This window comes from Carassius carassius, chromosome 6 (assembly GCF_963082965.1).
Source record: "Carassius carassius chromosome 6, fCarCar2.1, whole genome shotgun sequence".
Lineage (NCBI taxonomy): Eukaryota > Metazoa > Chordata > Actinopteri > Cypriniformes > Cyprinidae > Carassius > Carassius carassius.
In genome coordinates, this window is record NC_081760.1 from 38,993,505 (window position 1) to 39,015,369 (window position 21,865).

General features: G+C 39.7%; 2 protein-coding genes across 2 annotated transcripts; both read left to right on the forward strand.

The window, feature by feature from the left end:
- Positions 1–15,426: 15,426 nt before the first annotated feature.
- On the forward strand, positions 15,427–19,679 carry LOC132142858 (CMRF35-like molecule 5). The gene is made up of 7 exons (XM_059553043.1): positions 15,427–15,805; positions 15,968–16,282; positions 16,517–16,639; positions 18,670–18,774; positions 18,854–18,888; positions 18,961–19,536; positions 19,567–19,679. The coding sequence occupies exons 1-6, from the start codon at positions 15,757–15,759 to the stop codon at positions 19,318–19,320; spliced, it is 987 nt and encodes a 328-aa protein (XP_059409026.1). The 5' UTR covers positions 15,427–15,756; the 3' UTR covers positions 19,321–19,536; positions 19,567–19,679.
- Positions 19,680–19,999: 320 nt separating this feature from the next.
- Positions 20,000–21,398, forward strand: LOC132142862 (CMRF35-like molecule 5). Its single transcript, XM_059553049.1, has 3 exons — positions 20,000–20,398; positions 20,556–20,870; positions 21,156–21,398. Exons 1-3 carry the CDS (start codon positions 20,242–20,244, stop codon positions 21,341–21,343), a joined length of 660 nt encoding a protein of 219 aa, XP_059409032.1. The 5' UTR covers positions 20,000–20,241; the 3' UTR covers positions 21,344–21,398.
- The last annotated feature ends 467 nt before the right edge of the window (positions 21,399–21,865 follow it).

Consider the following 21,865-nt stretch of genomic DNA (forward strand, 5'->3'; position numbering starts at 1 on the left):
CATTTGGCAATAGGCACTGACTTTCCATAGTATGGAAGAAAAAAAGTCAACGATTAACTGTTTGGTTACTTGCATTCCTCAAAGTATTTTCTATGTTCATTAGGAGAAAGAAATCCACACAGGTTTGGAACAAATTTATGGAAAGCAACCTGTAAAAAAAACCTATTGATTTAATTTACCATCTTTATAAACTGTAAATATGACAAATGAAACTGGATTCCAATTTTTTTTTTTTTTAATTCTCTCAAACTTCAGACATGTCTAAAAAATATTAATATTACAAATTTTATTACAAAGAGAAACTAATTAAAAGGTAAATTTTTATATTGAAATGTCTGTTGCATTTTTGTTACAAGAATGTGGTAAGAATTACAATAAGATATGTAAAAATTCAGTATTATAAAAATGTTAGCATTATTTTTAAAAAAAACAATACATTTGTGTGTATTACATTTTCTTAAATATAAATTGTAATCCAATATAGAAACTATATATAATAAATATACAAATTTCACTTTTGTGAATCCATGTGCACTTTTTTTGGAACATTTATACGTTCACTCAAAACAGTGGACCATGTAAATTTGCGAGGATACCACACACAGTCCAGAGCTGATTTACAGAACCAGCCTATGACAAAGGAATCACCCGATCAAAAATGTGATATTCCTTGATTCGACGAATGGCCCCTTCAATGCGAATCCTCAAACAAGCAATGTTATGTGTGTGTGCGCGAGCTCCTCATGGCTGAACTGTCCACTTGGGCCGAGAAAAGGTGGAATAACTACTGTGACTTGATGAATTTCATCAAGTAGGTCTTTGATTAAATGCCTTTGTCTACCATCACAGCATCACCCTCTTCAAGAAGATTCAAAATGCCAGATGACTAGGTGATCTCTATCAGAGATGCTACCTGTGTAAAGACTGCTCACAAACGTCATGCTCCCATCCGGGGAAATTCCGACCAGAGATTTAAGTGTAGTTGTGCCTTTGTAGTGTGAGTAAGTCACCTTCAGTACCTTAGAGCTGGCAGTTTGGACTCGAACTTCAGTACAATCCAGGATGACTCGGTGGTTTTGGGGTAGAGAGCTTTAAAATACTCTGGCATCTACTTGACCATATAGGTAGACTCCCAGCATGAATTACAAATAATTTGCCCAGGTTACACAAATTCGACTGACTGTACTTTGTGAAACACAGAAACACAGAGCAAGGTCTTATTCAAGAAGGTCCAGTCTAATCTGGCAAAGAAACAAGAAAAACTGATTAAACAGGGAGAGATGTTGTGCCTGGAATCCAACTCTCAGTGTGTGTTGGTTGGTTTTATTAATTATTTGCCCTTGACCCCATGAAGCCATGCTCTGCGCTGTGGGCTGTAGACCCAAGAAAATGGCTCTTAAAGTGTCATATTCAGGGAACCCAGTGTAATACTGAATGAGTTTTGGATTACCCATACAGTTCTGAATGCCAAATTAATGACTTCTGGTTGATTCATTTTCAGCAGACAGAAGAGAATTTTGTTTTCTTTATTTTCAACATCAATCGTTTAACACTTCTTACAGTCTTCTCACGTGAATCCACTTGGTTTACAACTTAGAATATATACAAGTGCTGGTCATATAATTAGAATATCATCAAAAAGTTGATTTATTTCACTAATTCCATTCAAAAGGTGAAACATATATATTATATTCATTCATTACACACAGACTCAGGAGACAGGAAGTGAAGCTGACATTGATTTCGGACGCGCCTTGATGCCTTCCTACCTTGGAATGCAACCTCCGAAAGCAACATTTTTCAGTTTTCGGATGCAGCCTAGTTCTGTAGGCTACACAATCATGGGGAAGACTGCTGACTTGACAGTTGTCCAAAAGATGACCATTGACACCTTGCAAAAGGAGGGCAAGACACAAAAGGTCATTGCAAAAGAGGCTGGCTGTCCACAGAGCTCTGTGTCCAAGCACATTAATAGAGAGGCGAAGGAAAGGAAAAGATGTGGTAGAAAAAAGTGTACAAGCAATAGGTATAACCACACCCTGGAGAGGATTGTGAAACAAAACCCATTCATAAATGTGGGGGAGATTCACAAAGAGTGGACTGCAGCTGGAGTCAGTGCTTCAAGAACCACTACACACAGACGTATGCAAGACATGGGTTTCAGCCGTCGCATTCCTTGTGTCAAGCCACTCTTGAACAACAGACAGCGTCAGAAGAGTCTCGCTTCTGGACTGGACTGCTGCTGAGTGGTCCACAGTTATGTTCTCTGATAAAAGTAAATTTTTCATTTCCTTTGGAAATCAGGATACCAGAGTCTGTATGAAGAGAGGAGAGACACACAATGTACGTTGCTTGAGGTCCAGTGTAAAGTTTCCACAGCCAGTGATGGTTTGTGGTGCCATGTCATCTGCTGGTGTTGGTCCACTGTGTTTTCTGAGGTCCAAGGTCAACGCAGCCGTATACCAGGAAGTTTTAAGATGAGTGTAAGTCATGTAAACAAACAAACCTACATAAAGTAACTAAACATATGTTATCTATTTTATTTGTCCATTTGCAATATTGATAAAACCAAGTTACATCAGTTACTAACTCAACATGTAATGTAGTATGTCACAGATAAATGACAGAGGAGACTGACTCTTGTCTGGATGTTACAGGGACAGATGAGACACACGTGTGTTTATCTGCTGAAGAGAGACACTGAAGGAATGCTGCCATCACAGCGTTTGTGTAAGTACAGTAAAAAAACAAATGAAACATTTTAAATCTTAAGTTGTAGTTTATTGTAATTAATGTAATTTAAACAACTATTACAGCACTTTTCATATTCTTGATTTCTGTGCATTTGCTGCGATCTTTTGTGGTGGAGCAGGACCTGCAAGGAAAGGTGAAAAAAGGGAAGACCTGAAACAAAAGAATAAAGCAATTACTTTTTGTATTGTGTGTGTGTATGTGTGTAGGATATGAAATGTCTGCAGACTGGTGTGTGCACTGAGGATGGAGAAGACCACAGCATCATCCTGGAAATGGTCCAGAGACACGGATGAGATGCTCCATCACTCCACCTGCCCTTTAATGTCTCATCAGGACCAGATGCTGCTGTGGTCTCTTCATCATCAGTGACCCCAGAGCAGCGAGGACATCTAGAAAAAGACCAAAAGACGCTTAGAATTTGATTTAGGTAAAAATGTGATGGAGCTTTTATCTGAAGTGATTGACAGTGCTCTTATTATTGAACCACTTTAGTGGTTTAGCACACTACAAAATAAATAAATCAATACATGTACTTGTAAACTCTGTGTAAATGTTTTCCAGGTAGTGGTGCTCATGGAGAGTTTGAATTAAGCTTTATTTCATGTTTTGTTGACTTTTACATGTATGCATTAATTGGGATGCTAACTTTAAACATTCTTTTAATCATTTAGACATGTTTCTTGTTGTCAGTAAATAAAATATAAATATTGTATCCATATATTAATTGCTTGATTGAAAATTGATGTATTCACATTGACTGCATTTGCTCAGCTAGTGTATATCCATGTATGTCAGAACAGAAAATACATTTTGCTTCTTTTACAATAAAGTCATATTAAGATTTTTTTTTTTAATATAATTATTGTTTGGCATTTATCGTTATTATTACATGTAAGTGTTGGGGTGGGCAAAACATTTATTATGGGGTAATGTTAATTTTTGAGTAGTAATACTTATATTATTAGCAGAGGTGGGTAATCCAGGGGCCAAAGAGTAAAAGTCCTGCCATATTTTTTTTTCCACCCATAAAATCAGCAGCTGATTTCACCAGAGGAGGAAGAACAGTCATTCATTCCAAGTCACAAACTAGTCTTGAGTCAAATCCCAAGTCATCAAAGAGTTAAAGTTAATGAGATAATTAAGTAACTTTAGTTCTTAAACGTAAGTATTAAAATGGATCAATATTAATTTTAATGTGATATGAAGTTGTTGCCAGCCATTTACAACTCATAGGCTACAGTTGCCTAATAATCAAATTTGCTATGCCTTCACTATGTATTAACCAGGTTAATATGGTATTAACATGTGAGTTAGAATGTGTCATTTGGCCTTTTTTGGGGGTTCCTTGTTTTAATTTGTTTTGACTGAAATTTGACTGTATGGGCTCTGTGGGCTCTCAATTTTAAGAAAGCCAGATTTTATCACACATTTAGGATCCTGCAAACACAAGCATGTTAAGAGAGAAAGTGCCACTGATGCCTGTAACAGCACACCCACTGCTGTGGCAACTGGTGTTGCACAAGCTACTGCCATTGCTGTTCCAGCTACCACAGCCATCGCTGCCACCTCTGTGCCATCTATCATTGTGCCACCTACTGTTATGCCGCCCTCTGCTGCCATCTCTGTGCCTCCTACTGCTGCGCCATCCACCACAGCCATCGCTGCCACCTCTGTGCCAACCACCGCTGCCATTGTCAGGCCAGTCACAAAAACTGGCATCCGTGTGGGTCCAAAAGTATTGCAGAAATGCCCCAAATGTAATTTGACATTTTACAAAAAAAATTTAAAAAGGCACATTGAACGAAGACACACAGCAAAAATGATGGACATTTCATCCTCATCCCATCTCAAAAGTGAATGCATAGATCCCCAGAATGGACTGTATGCAGTCCACAAAAGTATTCATGGGGCTTCTACTCCACTCCATGTTCAAATTAAAATATGGGGGGAACAACATCATGTTTCTTGTGAATTTAGTGAGTACCAAGCTAATATGGAGCTGGCATGGAGAAGTGGACTGCAGTCATACCAGTGTGTACACCTCCGGTCAGTTTCATACTGCAAAACCTTTTTAACCTCACCCTCACTCAGAGAAGATAGTCTTAAAGAAATGGTGAAAAGCGGTGAAAAAGTGGTTTGGGAAGGACAAAATTAAACTGTGTGTTGATCGTCAAACCCTAGCCAAAGAAAATAATGTACCACTTTCAGTTCTGTCAAAGATTGGAGCCCCTCCATCTAAAAAATTTATATCGGTTCATTAGCCAACTATTTCATATTACAGCAGACTAGGCAGAGTCATGGTGTCTTATGATACAAAAAAAAATTCATGGCACTGTCCTTGTGCAAAAACACAGAGATCATGCACGCATAAATACATCGCAAAATGGCACTTTTTCCAAACCAATGCAGAACTCTTTCAGAAGGTCCGGAGCACTGAAAGGAGCGGTGAGGAGTTTCAGGTGACAGCAATGGAGGAAAGTGATGGAACTCATGTGGGTGAAAAAAACACCTACCCACCAAAGGATGCTCCAGCAATACAAGGCATGGTACAATACATTTTAATGAACAAAAAGATACCTTCTACTATTCCCAACCATTTGAGACTTTCTTCAGTGGATAAGGAATTTCCACGGCACCTAATTCCTGAGGAGACATTGTGCTACCACTTGTAATTTGCATATGCAAAAAAAATATTATTATTACACAATATTTTGGCAATGGCATTCATCTTTTATTTTAGTGAAGTTGAGGAATTTGACCGGGTGATTGCAAAAAGAATGAGAAAAGAAGCAACATTTGCCTCCCAGAAAGTAATTATTTTACCTTATGCATTTACATTACATTTTACATTTATTCATTTAGCCGACGCTTTTATCCAAAGCAACTTATAAATGAGGAGTTTTTTTTAATTGCAATTGAAGAAGAAAATAAAGTCACTAACACAATTCTTTCTTCCCTTTTTCTTTGCTTTGTCCTGTTTACAGCAAGATGACAGAGATTAAGGTGATCGTTAAATAAAGTACAGAATTGTTCATTATTGCATTATTGTTCACATGCATTAAGCAGGAAATGCAAATATTTATTTGGATAACTTTAAATAAAAAGAGACCGTAATATTGCATTCTGATGTTTTCAATGGCATTTGGATAAGGGTGTTATACGATCTTCCGAACAGCAGGAGGCACTGTCTCGAAAAACGAGGGGTCTGAGAATGCGGGACTCTGGGTGCGGGACTGTAGATGCAGCAGGCTCCGAGTCTGCAGCTTGATAATATTTACAAAATGCTTCATGTTGCAATACATGAAAGACTCCCATAATGCACTGCAGTGTGAATAATTATTTTCACCACTGTTGAGGATCATATAATAAATGGTTATGGCTAAATGCCTAATCCCAAACTGTTTTTTTTATTTATTTTTAATTCCTTAATATTGAAGCATTATGGTGGCATTTACGTAATGACATTTCTCTCGTTTTTTTTTTTTGTATGCATGGTGACCCAAACAACAGGGAGGAACAGACAGCACTCCTCTCTAACCACTAAGAAACAAATACTTTTAATCAAAATTATAATCAAGAAACTTAAATTGAGACCATACAGTCATTAAAAGCATAAGTTATTTACTATATCAAGGCTTGCATTAGCATTGCACAAATGATTGCTGTAAAGCAATAATGTAATTGCTTAGGAGCAAATTTATAGAAACTGCTTAAAGGCTCAAGAGCTCAATTGAAGCAAATACTCACCACAATTATGGTGGCACAGTTTTTTTTCTTCCAGTTGATTTCATCCAAGGCTGTGGTTAAAGTCAGTTGTAGTGCTTGTGTTTCTCTTTCCTTCAGTGATGTTGATTGTTTACAGCAGGTGTTCATCACTAATGCATCTTCATTTAATTAGTCCCTTAATTATCTCATTAACTTTACCTCTTTGAGGACTTGGGATTTGACTCGAAACTAGTTTGTGACTTGGACTGAAAGACTTGATTCCTCCTCTGATGAAATCAGCTGCTGAGTTCATGGGTGGAACAAAAATATGGCAGGACTTTTACTCTTTGGCCCCTGGATTACCCACCTCTGATTATTAGAGTATAAAATCCCCAGTCTTCTTCAAAGGTGAGATCTTCGAGCAGCTGATCAACATCTCCTTTGTGCAGACACTGCAGTGTCGCTGAGAGAAACTGTACTGGACTGTTGAGTTAGTGATGCTGTGAGGTGTTAGTGCACCTCTCTCTTTTTTATTATTATTATTACAAACTTATTACTTAAAAAAAATCAGGGTAAGACGGTTGTATCTAACAATGAACAATCATAATGCCATAAAACGGTAAATAAAAATGTCATGTGTTCATCATAGTGTGAGATACTATACAAGAAAAAAAATGAGGATTTTGCACATAAAGTAATTGAAAGAATATTCAAGAGATAACGATTTTGGGTTTTCTTAATAAAAAAATGATTGAAGGATAAAACTTGATCACATTAGTGGAGTTAAAAATATAAAAACTTACATTACACTGTAAAACCCGACAAGTAACTTAACTCAAACCGTTTGAGTAAACAGATTGCCTTAAACCATTTAAGTACTCTGAACTTAATTCAGTTGAGTTCACTGAAAGAAGATTTACATTGCAATTAAATAAAGAAGTGATTAATTGAGTGATAATTGTGAATTAGTGATGAACAGCTGCTGTTAACAAACAGAATCACTGAAGAAAAGAGAAACACAAGAACTACTACAACTGACTTCAGACACAGCCTTAGATGAAATCAACTGAAATAAAATATATGAAATCTCTCAAGATCTGATTAAACAACCCCACAAACAGCATCACCAGCTCCACTTATTAATAACCAGACTGACTTTATTTCTGTCAGACGTCTACAGAAGATCTTATTGAGAATGAACTAAGGTTTAGATGTTGATTTAACCATGTTAGAGATCAGCGTTTGCTTTAGTTGGGCTTTTGTCCCTTGATTTCTGTCTTAGTCTTTTTTCTGGCTGTTATAACTGTGTGTTTCTAAAACACATTTGTTGTAATTCAAAAGCCCAGAAGAAATGCCATTGGCATTTTTTACTTAACCCATTGACGACAATCGTCAATTATTGAAAATTAATGAACTGTTCGGAGTGTAACCTCTGATTAAATAAGTGTTGTGTAATTAGTTAGATTAAATAGTGAAAGTGATTCTAAGAGCAAGTAGTTCAGTGATAATCAGTTAATATAAAGAACTGTCCAAACGGTTTGATCTTCTCTGGTGTTAAACAGTCACACACAGAAATCAATAATCAGAATATGAACCTCAACAATGGTTACCATGATAAAAATAAAATGCTGCAGAGCATGCTGGGAGCCATGGATTAGGTTGGACTATAACAATACCCAGCATGCATTGCAGCATGTTTTATTTTTGTCACCATTGTTGAGGTTCATATTCTGATTATTGATGTCTGTGTGTGACTAATTGCTGCCATAGAAGAAATATGTATGTGCATATATTATTTGGTAACTTTAAGTAGGGATGGGCAATACCAGTTATTTTCTTTTCGATCCGATACAAAGTACTTGCAAGACAAGTATCGGTGATACCAATACTTCTGTGAAAAATTTTTATGTAAGTGATTTTATAGAGTCTTTTGATAGCAACATTATTAATATTAAATAAAATGGACATGAAAACGTTTTGCTTACGTTTATTATTAAACACTGAACACTTTTACCACATTTCTTCCCTTTATAGATTTTTTAAATGAAACAAGTTGAAATTAACATTTTCCTCTTGAGCCTGTTTTTTCTATGACTGATAAACTCTCCAGCTTAATAATAAAATAAAACAAATCCCTGATAAAAGACTGGAATGCACTTAAAATAAAACCAGGGATGACTGTTAGGCTGAGAACAGTGTCATATTATGTTATTTAAATGTCAAACTTGAACTTCAGGCTGAATTTTAAGTTGGAATGTTCATATGTGTACTGATATACGCAGCCAGCATGAGTCGGATTTATAGGTTTTTGTTAAGGAACAAGAGAATGTTGACATTTTTCCCCTTTAGTCTGTTCCTTCTTTGACTGATCAACTCCCCTGTTTTGGAAAAAAATCTCTCAGAAGGGACAGATGATGCAGTGATCCCAAGATATTTCTTTGCCAGTTTGCTGAGAGCTGGAAAGGTCTGTTCATGATTTCTCCACCAAACTAATGGTCAGCATAGCGACGCATTTCAATTATGGAATCGCTGCTTCCTGATTGTTGTTGTTGTGCTGATAGAACCTGCGAGTCAAAATCCCCCCATATGCCTCCTTTATCTGTAGATGATGCAGTACATGGGGTCACTGAAGGAGTCACTGATGATGCAGAGCTTGCTGTAGGTACTGACACAGACCTTAGGTCAGATGTTGAGGTAGCTTCTGGTGCAGCAGCCAAGTGGACATCCCGCATTTCAGATAGGAGTCGCTTTTTTACAGCTTCTACATGATCTTTGTCACGAAATGCCAGGTGCTTAAACCTTATGTCAAGAAAGGTGCTGGCACCAAGACTGTGTATGGTTTCAAGTCCACGGAATCTCCGCTGACATTGGTTGGCTAGTTCTGTGGCAAAAGAGCTTCCTTGACGCTCAGTGGCAGCAGATGCTCTAAGCAGCAGTGATACTAGGGGAATGACCTTTGAGACAGAAGTGTATTTTTCTGCTGATACTTCATGTGTTGCCTCCTCAAAAGGTTTCAGGGCCTCAATGGTCAGGTGGATAACAGACCGCTCTTCAGTTGTAAAGCACAGGTCACTCTTTCCAAGTAAACAGAGGGCTACTCAACACCCCATCCAGGGGACCGGCAGACGTGCGGTTCAGCGGCGGGGACGTGGCCAGCCCCGTCTACGATCACGAGCCCATGCAGGTAGGGCGAGCTCGGCTTTCCCGGGAGGAGAAGGAGAGGCGGAGGTCCCTGGGCCTTTGCCTTTACTGCGGGGGAGCCGGACATCAAGCCCACGCCTGTCCGGTAAAAGGCCAGGCCCGGTAGTACGTATGAGGCTACTATCGGGTGGGATCTCCGCCGAGAAGACCTCATCATCATCATTATCATCACCATCATCTTCTACGCTCCTCCCGGTATGGCTGCGGTGGTCAGCACAGACACATCACTGTCAGGCACTACTGGATTCCGGGGCAGAAGGTAACTTCATGGACAGCACATTAGCCCACAAGCTCCACATCCCCCTCAGACCTCTTCCGCACCACATCACGGTTCACGCCCTCACTGGTCAGCAACTTCCCACCATATCATACATCACTGAAGACATTACACTCATCACCTCTGGCAATCACTCCGAAACCATCTCTTTTCACATCCTTGACTCTCCCCTGGCACCCATTGTCCTCGGACACCCTTGGCTCCTCCTTCACAACCCTAGCATTGACTGGCTCTCTAACTCCGTTTTGTCTTGGTGTAAAAGATGTCATGAGTCTTGTCTAGTGTCTGCCTGTCCGTCTGTGTCTGTGTCTGTGTTGCAGGAGGAGGCGGTGGATTTGTCTAACGTGCCCGCTGAGTACCTCCATCTGAAGGAAGTGTTCAGTAAGTCTCGGGCTGCTTCTCTTCCTCCGCATCGTCCTTACGACTGTGCCATAGATTTACTATCAGGTAAGTCTCCGCCTAAGGGCAAACTCTATTCACTTTCTGTTCCAGAGAGGGAGGCAGAGGTGGGGGTAGGAGCGGTGTTATCTCAACGTTCTCCCTTAGACGACAAGGTCCACCCTTGCGCGTATTTTTCATATCGTTTATCTCCGGCAGAACGAAATTATGATATTGGTAACCGAGAATTGTTGGCAGTTAAGATGGCATTAGAGGAATGGCGACACTGGTTAGAGGGATCGGGGGTTCCTTTTATAGTATGGACTGACCACAAGAATTTAGAGTACATTAGCACCGCCAAGAGGTTGAACTCCAGGCAGGCTCGGTGGGCACTTTTTTTCGGACGTTTTGACTTTACTATCTCGTACCGCCCGGGTTCCAAAAATATCAAACCCGATTCTTTGTCGCGTATTTTTGACCATTCCGAACGCCCGTCCACTCCCGAGTGTATTTTTCCTGAGACATTAGTGGTCTCCACTCTCACATGGGAGATCGAATCGAAGGTCAGAACGGCCTTAGAAGGGGTAACGCCTCCGCCCGGGTGCACACCGAACCTTTTATTTGTGCCGGAGGGATTAAGGTCCAACGTTATCCAGTGGGGACATTGCTCGAATGTAGCTTGCCATCCAGGGGTTAACCGTACTAGATTTTTAGTCAAGCAACGATTCTGGTGGCCACTTATGGCTCGCGACATTCACAGTTTTGTTTTGGCTTGCTCGGTTTGTGCCACTGGTAAGACTTCCAATCGGCCCCCTGATGGGTTACTCCAACCGCTGCCGGTTCCTTCGAGACCCTGGTCCCACATCGCTCTAGATTTTATTACCGCCCTCCCACCCTCCCAGGGAAACACGGTAGTTTTAACCGTGGTGGACCGGTTCTCGAAGGCGGCCCACTTTATTCCCTTGCCCAAATTACCCTCAGCCAAGGAGACAGCGTTGACCGTCGTAGACCACGTCTTTCGTTTACATGGCCTCCCGATAGACGTGGTTTCCGACAGGGGACCCCAATTTGTGGCTAAATTTTGGCAAGAATTCTGTAGACTACTGGGAGCGACTGTAAGTCTGTCCTCAGGGTTTCACCCCCAGAGCAATGGTCAAACCGAGAGAGCCAACCAAGATTTGGAAAGGGTGTTGCGATGTTTGGTCTCCAAGAATCCTTCCTCCTGGAGCCAACAATTGTCTATGGTGGAGTACGCCCACAATACCTTACCAGTATCAGCTACGGGCCTATCACCCTTTGAGTGTAGTGTAGGTTACCAGCCACCTATTTTTCCCAGTATGGAATCCGAAGTTGCGGTCCCCTCCGCTCACGCCTTCGTCCAGAGGTGCCACTGCACTTGGACCAGAGCCCGTGAGACTCTACTCCAAGCGGGGGCGCGCACCAAGGCCAAGGCCGATCGCCACCGGTCTAGGCCTCCCGTATACGTCGTGGGTCAAAAGGTGTGGCTTTCAACCAAGAATATTCCTCTCCGGTCCGTATCTAATAAATTGGCTCCCAAATTTATTGGCCCGTTTACTGTCACCAAAATCATTAGTCCGGTGGCAGTCCGCCTCAAACTCCCTCCTACGTACAGGAGAATTCATCCCGCCCTTCATGTGTCCAAAATTAAGCCCGTATTTCATTCTCCCATTAATCCGCCTACCCCGGTCCCTCCCCCGCCGCGTCTCGTAGATGGGGAGACCACCTATTTGGTAAATCGTATTCTGGACTCTAGAAGGAGGGGACGCGGATTTCAGTACTTGGTGGACTGGGAGGGTTACGGTCCGGAGGAGAGAAGTTGGGTACCTGCCAGGGACATCCTGGATCACTCCCTTATCGATGATTACAATCGACAGGTAAGAGATTCTGGGGACGCCAGGAGGCGTCCTTAGGAGGAGGGGTACTGTCACGGTTCGTGAACGCACCGTCTCCAGCTGTAGTCATGTTATGTCATGTTGATTGGTTCATGTGGGTGTGGCCACTGATCGCCTGATCAGCGGCAGGTGCATCTCATTCCAACCGCCTATATAACGCCCTGTCTTTCGTCTCCTGTTTGTCAGATCGTTGTTTGAGGTCCATGTATTGATGTCTGTTCGTGCTCCTGTGTTCCTGTCCTTGCCCTGTTTCCTGTTCGGTCTACTTTGGATTATCACAGTCACTCACGGATCATCACCACGGATCACCGATCTACCACCACCGTCATCTCTACCAACGCACTCAAATCACCTACCCACCTGTCTGTGCTGCCATCGTGGTTCCTGCGTCACTCACCAGCATTCATCCATCACAACTCCTGTCAATAAACAACCTTTACTTGCATCTGCCTCCTGTCCTCCATTGTTAGCGTCACAGTAACTGGATCTATTTGTTTATGTAGCCTCTCCAACATGTAAAAAGCTGAATTCCACCTGGTTTCAACTGAAATAATCAGTTTATGTTCTGCCACTTTCAGTTGATTTTGTATCTGTTTAAGTTTCTCTGTGGCTTTTGTGCTATGGTGGAAAAAGAATACAATGCTTCTGCATTTTTCCAGCAGATGAACGGTCTCCGGAGATGCCTTTATTGCATCTTTGACCACCAAGTTCAATGTGTGGGCAAAACATGGGTAATGCATCCACCCAGCCTTATGCACTGCAGCAACCATGTTTGCACCGTTGTCTGTGACAACTGCAAGCACCTTTTGAGTAACGCCCCATTCTTCAGCTATTCTTTTCAGCTCTGCACTAATATTGTCACCTGTGTGCTGTACACTGAAATGGCAGGTTTCTAGCACAAAATCATGCATTTGCCAGCTGTTGTCAATAAAATGACAGGTCACAGTTAAATATGCCTCTGTGGACCTTGAGGTCCACATATCTGTTGTGAGAATGACATGGTTTGCATGTTGTAATGTTGTCATTACTTTGGCTTTACATTCAGCATACATATTGTTAATTGTACAGTCCATCAGCTTTTTCCGGGAAGGGATTTGGTAACGTGGATCAAGAATCTTGACAAGAGCAATAAAACCTTTGTCTTCTACAACTGAGATTGGCTGGAGGTCCCTTACAATCATCTCTCCAATGCGTCTTGTAATTTCAGATGCTCTCTGCGAGTCATCTATAAAATATAATACATATATTATGTTCTTGAAGCTGTGTTACAGGCATTAAGAATTTATAATTATAGTAAATCTCTCCCGTATTACTTGACACTTAAACTGTCATTTGTTTAATAAAAAAAAAATTAAATGATAATTAATTATTATAAATGATTTAATTAAAGAATATCCACCAAATAGCCTATCAGGTAACATAAATAGATATAGCTAATGAAAAATGTTTAAAGCAAAATATCCAGTTTAATATTCTGCTCTACATAAAATACTGTATCTTCATATCTGATACAGTCTGTATTGTACAAAGTAGCTTATAGCTAAAAAATAATGTGACTTGACTTTTTGAATTCAAATAATCTAACCACCACTTAATACCTGGGTAATGTTGACCTCTCTGAAAGCATTCTGCTAATGAACTCTGCCTCGAGCCAGAAGATGGGGGTCGTGGCTGTGTTACCTCCTCTGCTCGCTTCAGCTGCACTTCGTCGTGCTCTGTAGGGTGTTTTGCTTTAAGATGTTTTGTCAAATTTGTGGTATTACCACAGTGGCGTATTTTTTTTTTTTACAAACGTCACACAAGGCTTCATCAGAGTGTGCTGCTGCCTGCTGTCCTGCTGGACTGTGAGTGAGTGTGAGTGCGGTGATACAGCGAAAGGAGACGTAACTGAGTGAGCGAACGCGGTGATACAGCGGAAGAAGATATAGTTCACATTGACGTTATGATTAAAGTGTATTTATATTCAATATGGCGTAGGCTACTACTAATTTTAAAAATGAAAAAAAAAAAAAAAAAATAGAATCGATACTTGTTTTTGAGAATCGATCCTTTTGATACAAAGGCAGTATCGAAAATATCGATACTTAAGGATCGATCCGCCCATCCCTAACTTTAAGTAAACTGATTACGACGGAACCACTGGCTCTTTGAGGGATTTCCGTTATAATCAACTGAACTAATTGTTCAGCGCCTATTTAATCAGATTTTGATCTCTGATCAGCTCCATAATTGATGATTGTCACCAGTAAGCTGCATAACAACACATACCTGATAATATTTTCTCTGGGCTTTTGAGTTATGACAAACATGTTTTAGAAACACTTTTTTATACGAGCTGGAGAAAACACAAAGACTGAAGACAAGGTTCAAGAGCCCAACTAAAGCAAACACTGATCTCTAACATGGTTACTTCAAATGAAACAATAAATCAACATCTAAACCTTAGTTTATTCTCAATAAGATCTTCTGTAGACGTCTGACAGAAATAAAGTCAGTCTGGTTATTAATAAGTGGAGCTGGTGATGCTGTTTGTGGGGTTGTTTAATCAGATCTTGAGAGATTTCATGTATTTTATTTCAGTTGATTTCATCTAAGACTGTGTCTGAAGTCAGTTGTAGTAGTTCTTGTATTTCTCTTTTCTTCAGTGATTCTGTTTGTTAACAGCAGCTGTTCATCACTAATTCACAATTATCACTCAATTAATCACTTAATTGCAAAGTTTTAAAACTTACATGGTTTAAATCAAGGCAATCTGTTTACTCAAACGGTTTGAGTTAAGTTAACTTGTTGGGTTTTACAGTGTAACAGTAGCCTATTGACTACAGCCTACAATCACAAAATAAAAAGGCAGACAACATGGACAAGTTTAATCATTATCAAGATACAAATACATAAATTCCATCTGTCACTCATATCTTTTTATTAATTTTTTGTTGTTGTTGTTTTTGCCTTGTTTTAACTTTGTAGGTCACATGATCAACACAGCAGAAGATGATATCCAAATCACATTCATGCTTCATACATACACACTCATTAGGCTGTAGAGGATGTACTCTTTTAGTGCTCGTTAATTTAGTACTTATTGAAATTAAGTGCCTAATTAAAGGGTATGCTGTTTCGAACGCAATCAAAAAAATCTCGTTTTGTCATCTCGCGTGGTTCTGTATGATTTGGACAACTTCAAGTTACGCTCCTGTCTTACGGTCTGCAGACAGACCCTTCTCTCCCAGACCAGTTTGAGAGTTCTGCGCGATTGACACTAGAGGGAGAAATGCGACAGAATCGTGTCCGAATGTCGTGTGCAGTGCAAAGGCGGCTTCACAGCCTCGTTTTCGAGTCAAAACTCCAGCCACTGGAACAGTTCTTCAGAGGAACCGAAAATTATACAACACCGTTGACGCTGTGATCATGTCATCTAGAGCTGGATGAGGTTAGAGAGAAAGAAAGGGGAAGGAAATTATTCTCTCAGAGCGGAAGAGAAAGACTGTAACGGTTCTCACACAGAGCTTGGACTCATATTTAAGTAAAATGTTCAGAATGTGTGTCGTTCTGCTCGTCTTTTCCAGCATCTGTACAGGTGAGTATAAGACTCTGTGCAGAGTTTGACATGTTCCCTTGTTTTAACTCTGTTTTTACATGACCTTCAGCCTCAAATGGATAATACTTGTAAATTATTTATCTTTAATAATATCTCTTGCTCACACATAACAGATCTGTCTAATGATATTTCTGTTTTCAGTTGTTGTTGATGCTCTAGTTACAGTCAGAGGTCTCAGAGGAGAGAGAGCTGACATCAGATGCCCTTATGAATCTGGATATGAATCAAATCCAAAGTATTTGTGTAAAGGCGAGTGTAGAGACAGACACGTCATAGTTAAATCAGGATCTCGAGCTAAAGACCAGAGATTCTCTCTGAGAGACAACAGGACGACCAGAGTTTTCACCGTCACCATCACTGACCTGAGATCAGCAGATGCAGGACAATACTGGTGTGGAGTGGAGAGGAGTGTAATTAAAGATGTCTATTCAGAGATTCTGTTGCTGGTTAAACAGGGTAAGTGATTAATTGTATTAGATGGTAATACAAATGTGAGTGAATCATTGAATCTTGTAAGTTGACTCATATTGTACTGTTGAGTTGATTGTGTGTTTAGACTTTAGTGTGTGCAGTATAAAATACATCTTCACGTCAGAGATTACGTGAAAGATCAGATGTGTTTTAAAAGAAAATCGCTGTGAATTCATCTGAATAAATGACTTTAAGTTGATCTTACTTGTCATCCATCAGGTAATAAGACGACTGAGGTTTCAACTATCAGCCCTTCTTCAGCAAAACCGTCATATTTCAGCACAACAGAAACAAATCCACAACCCAGCAGCATCTCAATCACAGATCAGCACAAATCACCAGGTCAGTTCATCTGTCTGTCACTCTATCATCAAAAAGAGAGTGAAACAAAAATAACAGGAAATACTTCAGTTCAACTAGATCAGCCAAACATCAGTAAGCACACAGACTACACTACCCATGATGCACCGGTGCATTGACTGATTACATAGAAAACCACTGTTTTTGGAACAAGACCCTCCCACTTCTTAAAGGAGAAGTGAAGCAGCCAGACAAATTTACATTATTTAGTAAAGTCACTTCCACTTTAATAAAAATAAAAAACCTTATAACAAGTATGATTATTGTAACCGTTTTAAAGAAAAAAGGATATTTGTTGCACGATCGTGCAATTCCACAGCGTGTGACGTCACGGAGTTGGTTTCGTTTAATATAATATCTTCATATAATATCAATCATGTGGCTTCTTTATTGATATGGCAGACTTTTCTGACATATTTGCATTACACGGTCTCGTTCACCAGTAATGGTTATGAAAGATAGCTTATGTTCACCTGCGAATACAATATGTTTACTTCCTCAAGTTTATCATTGTCCCAGCCTTGCCAGCTTAAATATTAAAGTGTTTTAAGGCATTCAAGCACAAGACAGTACTAAAGAGATTTCAGTGCAGTACTTGCGCAGTTATGTGCGCATGAACGAACGCAAAAAGTCGCAGCTCGGACAGCATATACATACAAGTATCAATTTGAGTTATTTGTTGAGTTATTTATTATTGCACGATGGTGGCACCCTTTCTCCAAAAGCGATAATAAAACAACCATTGTTCTTTAAAACGGCTGCATTAATAGTGTTTGTTCTATGTTTTTGTTGTTATTTAAAGTGGCAATCAGTTTACTAAATAATGTAAACTTGACTGACTGATTCACTTCCTCTTTAAGACCAATAATATTGGACAAATCTTCTTTTTATCATCTCTAATTCAGCGTATGTTTGTCCACTCCCTCAGTCAAACCCATTCCACTTGATAAATGCCCTAATAAATTGAAATCCATCCACACTGCAGCTTTCTCGAATCCATTCCGCTTGGCTCATTAAGAGTCTATATTAATTAAACTCTTCATCCTTCATCTCTGAAGGTTCACATTCTGTCACTAACAAGCTGCTGTTTAGCTGAATGGTCATCATCTGTTCGCCTGTGGCTTTTAAACGCATCATGTAGTCTTTGTTGCAGTAGTGAATTACAGTTACACTATGTAGTTATAACGATGACGTTGTTCAAAACAACTTATTAGACTTTTGTTGCTGTGTTAATTGGTATCTGGTATGTGGTATCTGTTTTAGGTTTTAAAAGGAATTGATTAATTAAAAGGCACCAGAATACAGGAATGGCATCTACTCCAGTCATTTATTTGTTATTTTTTCAAGTGGAGGACCCACCCACCCACATATTTTATTTTATTTTATTATTTATTTATTTATTTATTTTTGTTTGCCTCCGACACCCATGAAATAGAATTAAGATATTCTGGAGAAAAGTGATTGGTTTGAACACTTGTAGAGACACATCTGAACTCTTGTGGCTCTCGATGAAGATGATTAAAGTGAAGCACACATCAGATTTCCTGCGGTTAAGCTGCTTTCACAGAAGCGCTTTCCTCTGAGGACTGAGGTTTACCGTTGAGGTTTCACTTCGGTTACACAATATAACGACACGGGAAGTCGTGGCCTGGTGGTTAGAGAATCGGACTCCCAATCGAAGGGTTGTGGGTTCGAGTCCCGGGCTGGCAGGAATTGTGGGTGGGGGGAGTGCATGTACAGTTCTCTCTCCACCTTCAATACCACGACTTAGGTGCCCTTGAGCAAGGCATCGAACCCCCAACTGCTCCCCGGGCGCCGCAGCATAAATGGCTGCCCACTGCTCCGGGTGTGTGTTCACAGTGTGTGTGTGTGTGTTCACTGCTCTGTGTGTGTGCACTTCGGATGGGTTAAATGCAGAGCACAAATTCTGAGTATGGGTCACCATACTTGGCCGAATGTCACTTCACTTTCACTTTCACTTTCACTTTCATTTACAATATTATGTAATACAGATCTGGCTTCTGTTGCTGGCGGTCTGGGTTCGGTTCTGCTGGTTCTGGTTCTGTGTTCTGGAACGTTCCTCATCCTGAAAAAGAGGAAAAGGAAATCTGGGACAGGTAACAGTTTATGTGTGATTAGAGAGTAATCATTTAGCATTTGACTTGATTTGATTTTCTCTTTTCTCGCTCCATTCAGCTTTATTTCAGCAAAATGTGCCACACAACACAGAGGTGGGTGATCAAATCCTTACCTGTACAGGTTCAGAAAAAGAGTACATTTTTGACATATATGTTGTTTTTCAGAGTGTCCACATGTATAATATTGCAAACAGTGACCCTGGACCCTCTGATGTCATCGCTGCAGCATCTTCGTCCAATCAGACGCCTGCATCACATCTCAAAACCCGATCACAAGTCTCTATTGTTTATGCCACAGTAACCAATCAGCAGCCTGGTTCAAATGTCCGTCACACCCACTCGACCAATCAGGTGACGGATACAGACTGGGATTATTATGCCAATATTACGTTTCCTGAACCAACAACAGACAACAGAACAGAACTGATCTACACAACAGCGACACATCCACAAAGCATCACACCACATCCTCAAGATGTCAAGACAAACGATGGCTCGATATACTCAGTCATCAAACATAAATAAAAAAAAAACATTTCTGTGCATAACAGAGTGTAACTAAATTGTATAATGTATAAAGTTAATAGGGTAAACTAATGTTTATAACATGAAAAGTTAAATAAATGCAAATAAGAAAGAATTACGTGAACTTCAGTTATCTTTGTAATACTGCACCTCATCTACAGTTAAATGAAGCCAATAAAAAGGTATATTACTGTTCTCTTTAGCCTGTTTAGCTTAGTTCCTCTCCTCTAGCTGATGTGATGTGAGTCAGGGTTGCCAGATCTGACACAAAACGTGTAACTCTCATCCCTAAAATAGACATTGTTCAGTCACGGCTATGCATTGTACATAATTTCTAATTAAAAAACTAAATTATAGGGTAGTAATAAACATAAACACAGCCTGATTTCATAAAGGAGCTTCCTACCACTTTCCTCTTCCCCACAAATATACCCTTCACTTTTTCTCATCATCTAGCATAGTTTTATTACAGGTGAAATATTACATTTGTAAAATATTTCAATAGCATAATTTCTGTCTGATAGAATTTATGTATTATGTAAAAAACCACTCCAACAGTATAAAAGTAGGAGTTCTGTGTAAAAACCAGGGACTTGGCAACCCGGCTCTGACTGCAGTTGAGCGATCTGTGCAGTGCTGCACTCTCCACAAGTGACTCAAACACTGAACTGAGCTTCAGCACGCTCCTGTCACTCTGGTGTTAACTCTCCACACAAAATGACTGTTTAACTGAAATCATCTGTAAAATATATTAAAATGATGACTTAAGATCTTGATTTTCATCAAACAAACACTCATTTGTTATGAATCTGATTAGATTAGTAACATAAACGGAGCATGTGCTGTTTGTCAGTCAGTAATGTGCTCTCTGAAGATTTCCTGTAGAGCTGATGTGGTCAGAGATATGGAAAGGGGAAGGAAATGTTAAATATATTTGCAGACGCAGCATGCTTTTTCACTCAGTACGGAAGAGAAAGACAATCGCAGACGCAGAGTTTTTGTCTTATATTTAAGCAAAACGCATGTAAGATGTCCAGAATGTGTGTCGTTCTGCTCGTCTTGTCCAGCATCTGCACAGGTGAGTTTGAGACTCTGAGGGATTTTGTACAGAAGTTGACATGTTCTCTTGATTGTATTGCTATTGAAAGAAGATTTTATATTATTATATTTGTCTGGTCTGATAATATCTCTTGCTCACACATAACAGATCTGTCTAATGATATTTCTGTTTTCAGTTGTTGTTGGTGCTCCAGTTACAGTCACAGGATACAGAGGAGAGAGAGCTGACATCAGATGCCCTTATGAATCTGGATATGAATCATATGTAAAGTATTTGTGTAACGGCGAGTGTAGAGACAGAAACATCATAGTTAAATCAGGATCTTCAGCTGAAGACCAGAGATTCTCTCTGAGAGACGACACGACGGCCAGAGTTTTCACCGTCACCATCACTGACCTGAGATCAGCAGATGCAGGACAATACTGGTGTGGAGTGGAGAGGAGTGTAATTAAAGATGTCTATTCAGAGATTATGTTGCTGGTTAAACATGGTAAGTGATTCAAGTTATTATCTGTTGTAAAAAAATAGAGTGACCGATTGGTCATTAAATCTTAAAGTTTGCTTACATATGAATGTGTTGAGTATAAAATACTGCGATAATCCACTAGTGTGTCTGTGCATCACAATGATGTTACCACAGTCAATGGATTCTATTCACACGACACAAAACAGTACTAAAAACAGATTAAATGGATGATACTGTGCATTTTTATATTAATTGTATGGTCTGTCTGTCGGGATAACTGATATTTTTATCTTTCCTGTCACCTTATAGATGATAAGACCACTGAGGTTTCATCCACCAGCCCTTTTACATCAACACCGTCATATTTCAGCACAACAGAACCATATCCACAATCCAGCAGCATCACAATCACTGAAAGAAAAGAAACAATCCCAGATCAGCACAACTCTTCAGAAGGTCAGGTCATCTGTCTGTCGCTCTGCATGCTTATGTCTTGAATTTGAATGAGATGTTTCAATATAACTTTAAATTACATTAAATGTGTGTAATAGGGCTGCACAATTAATCAAAATTAAATCCCAAAGGTAATAAACCGTGATTAGGCTGTGTCTGTGATTGTCATGTGTATCGTTCAGTGAAGCACAGTTCTGTGATCACTAGTAAATCTCCATCCAGGGGCCAGAGGGCGCTCTCACGCTGATAATCCTAATATCCCCCGAAGAAGAAACCTAGGAAATCTGATGCTGCATAAACAGAAGATTTAACTTTAATTCAACATGACTAATCACACACGACTATGACAATATATGGTTTATTATGAGTTTTATTTTTATAATTTTCATAATAATAAAGTATGTCTATAATGAAATGCTAATCGACATAGCCATTATCACTGCTTAGAATACAATGAAATATTTTGTTCCTTAAAGGTGACATATTATCCCCCTTTTACATCATGTAATACAATTAATGGTGTCCCTGAATGTGTCTGTAAAGTTTCAGCTCAAGATACTCCACTA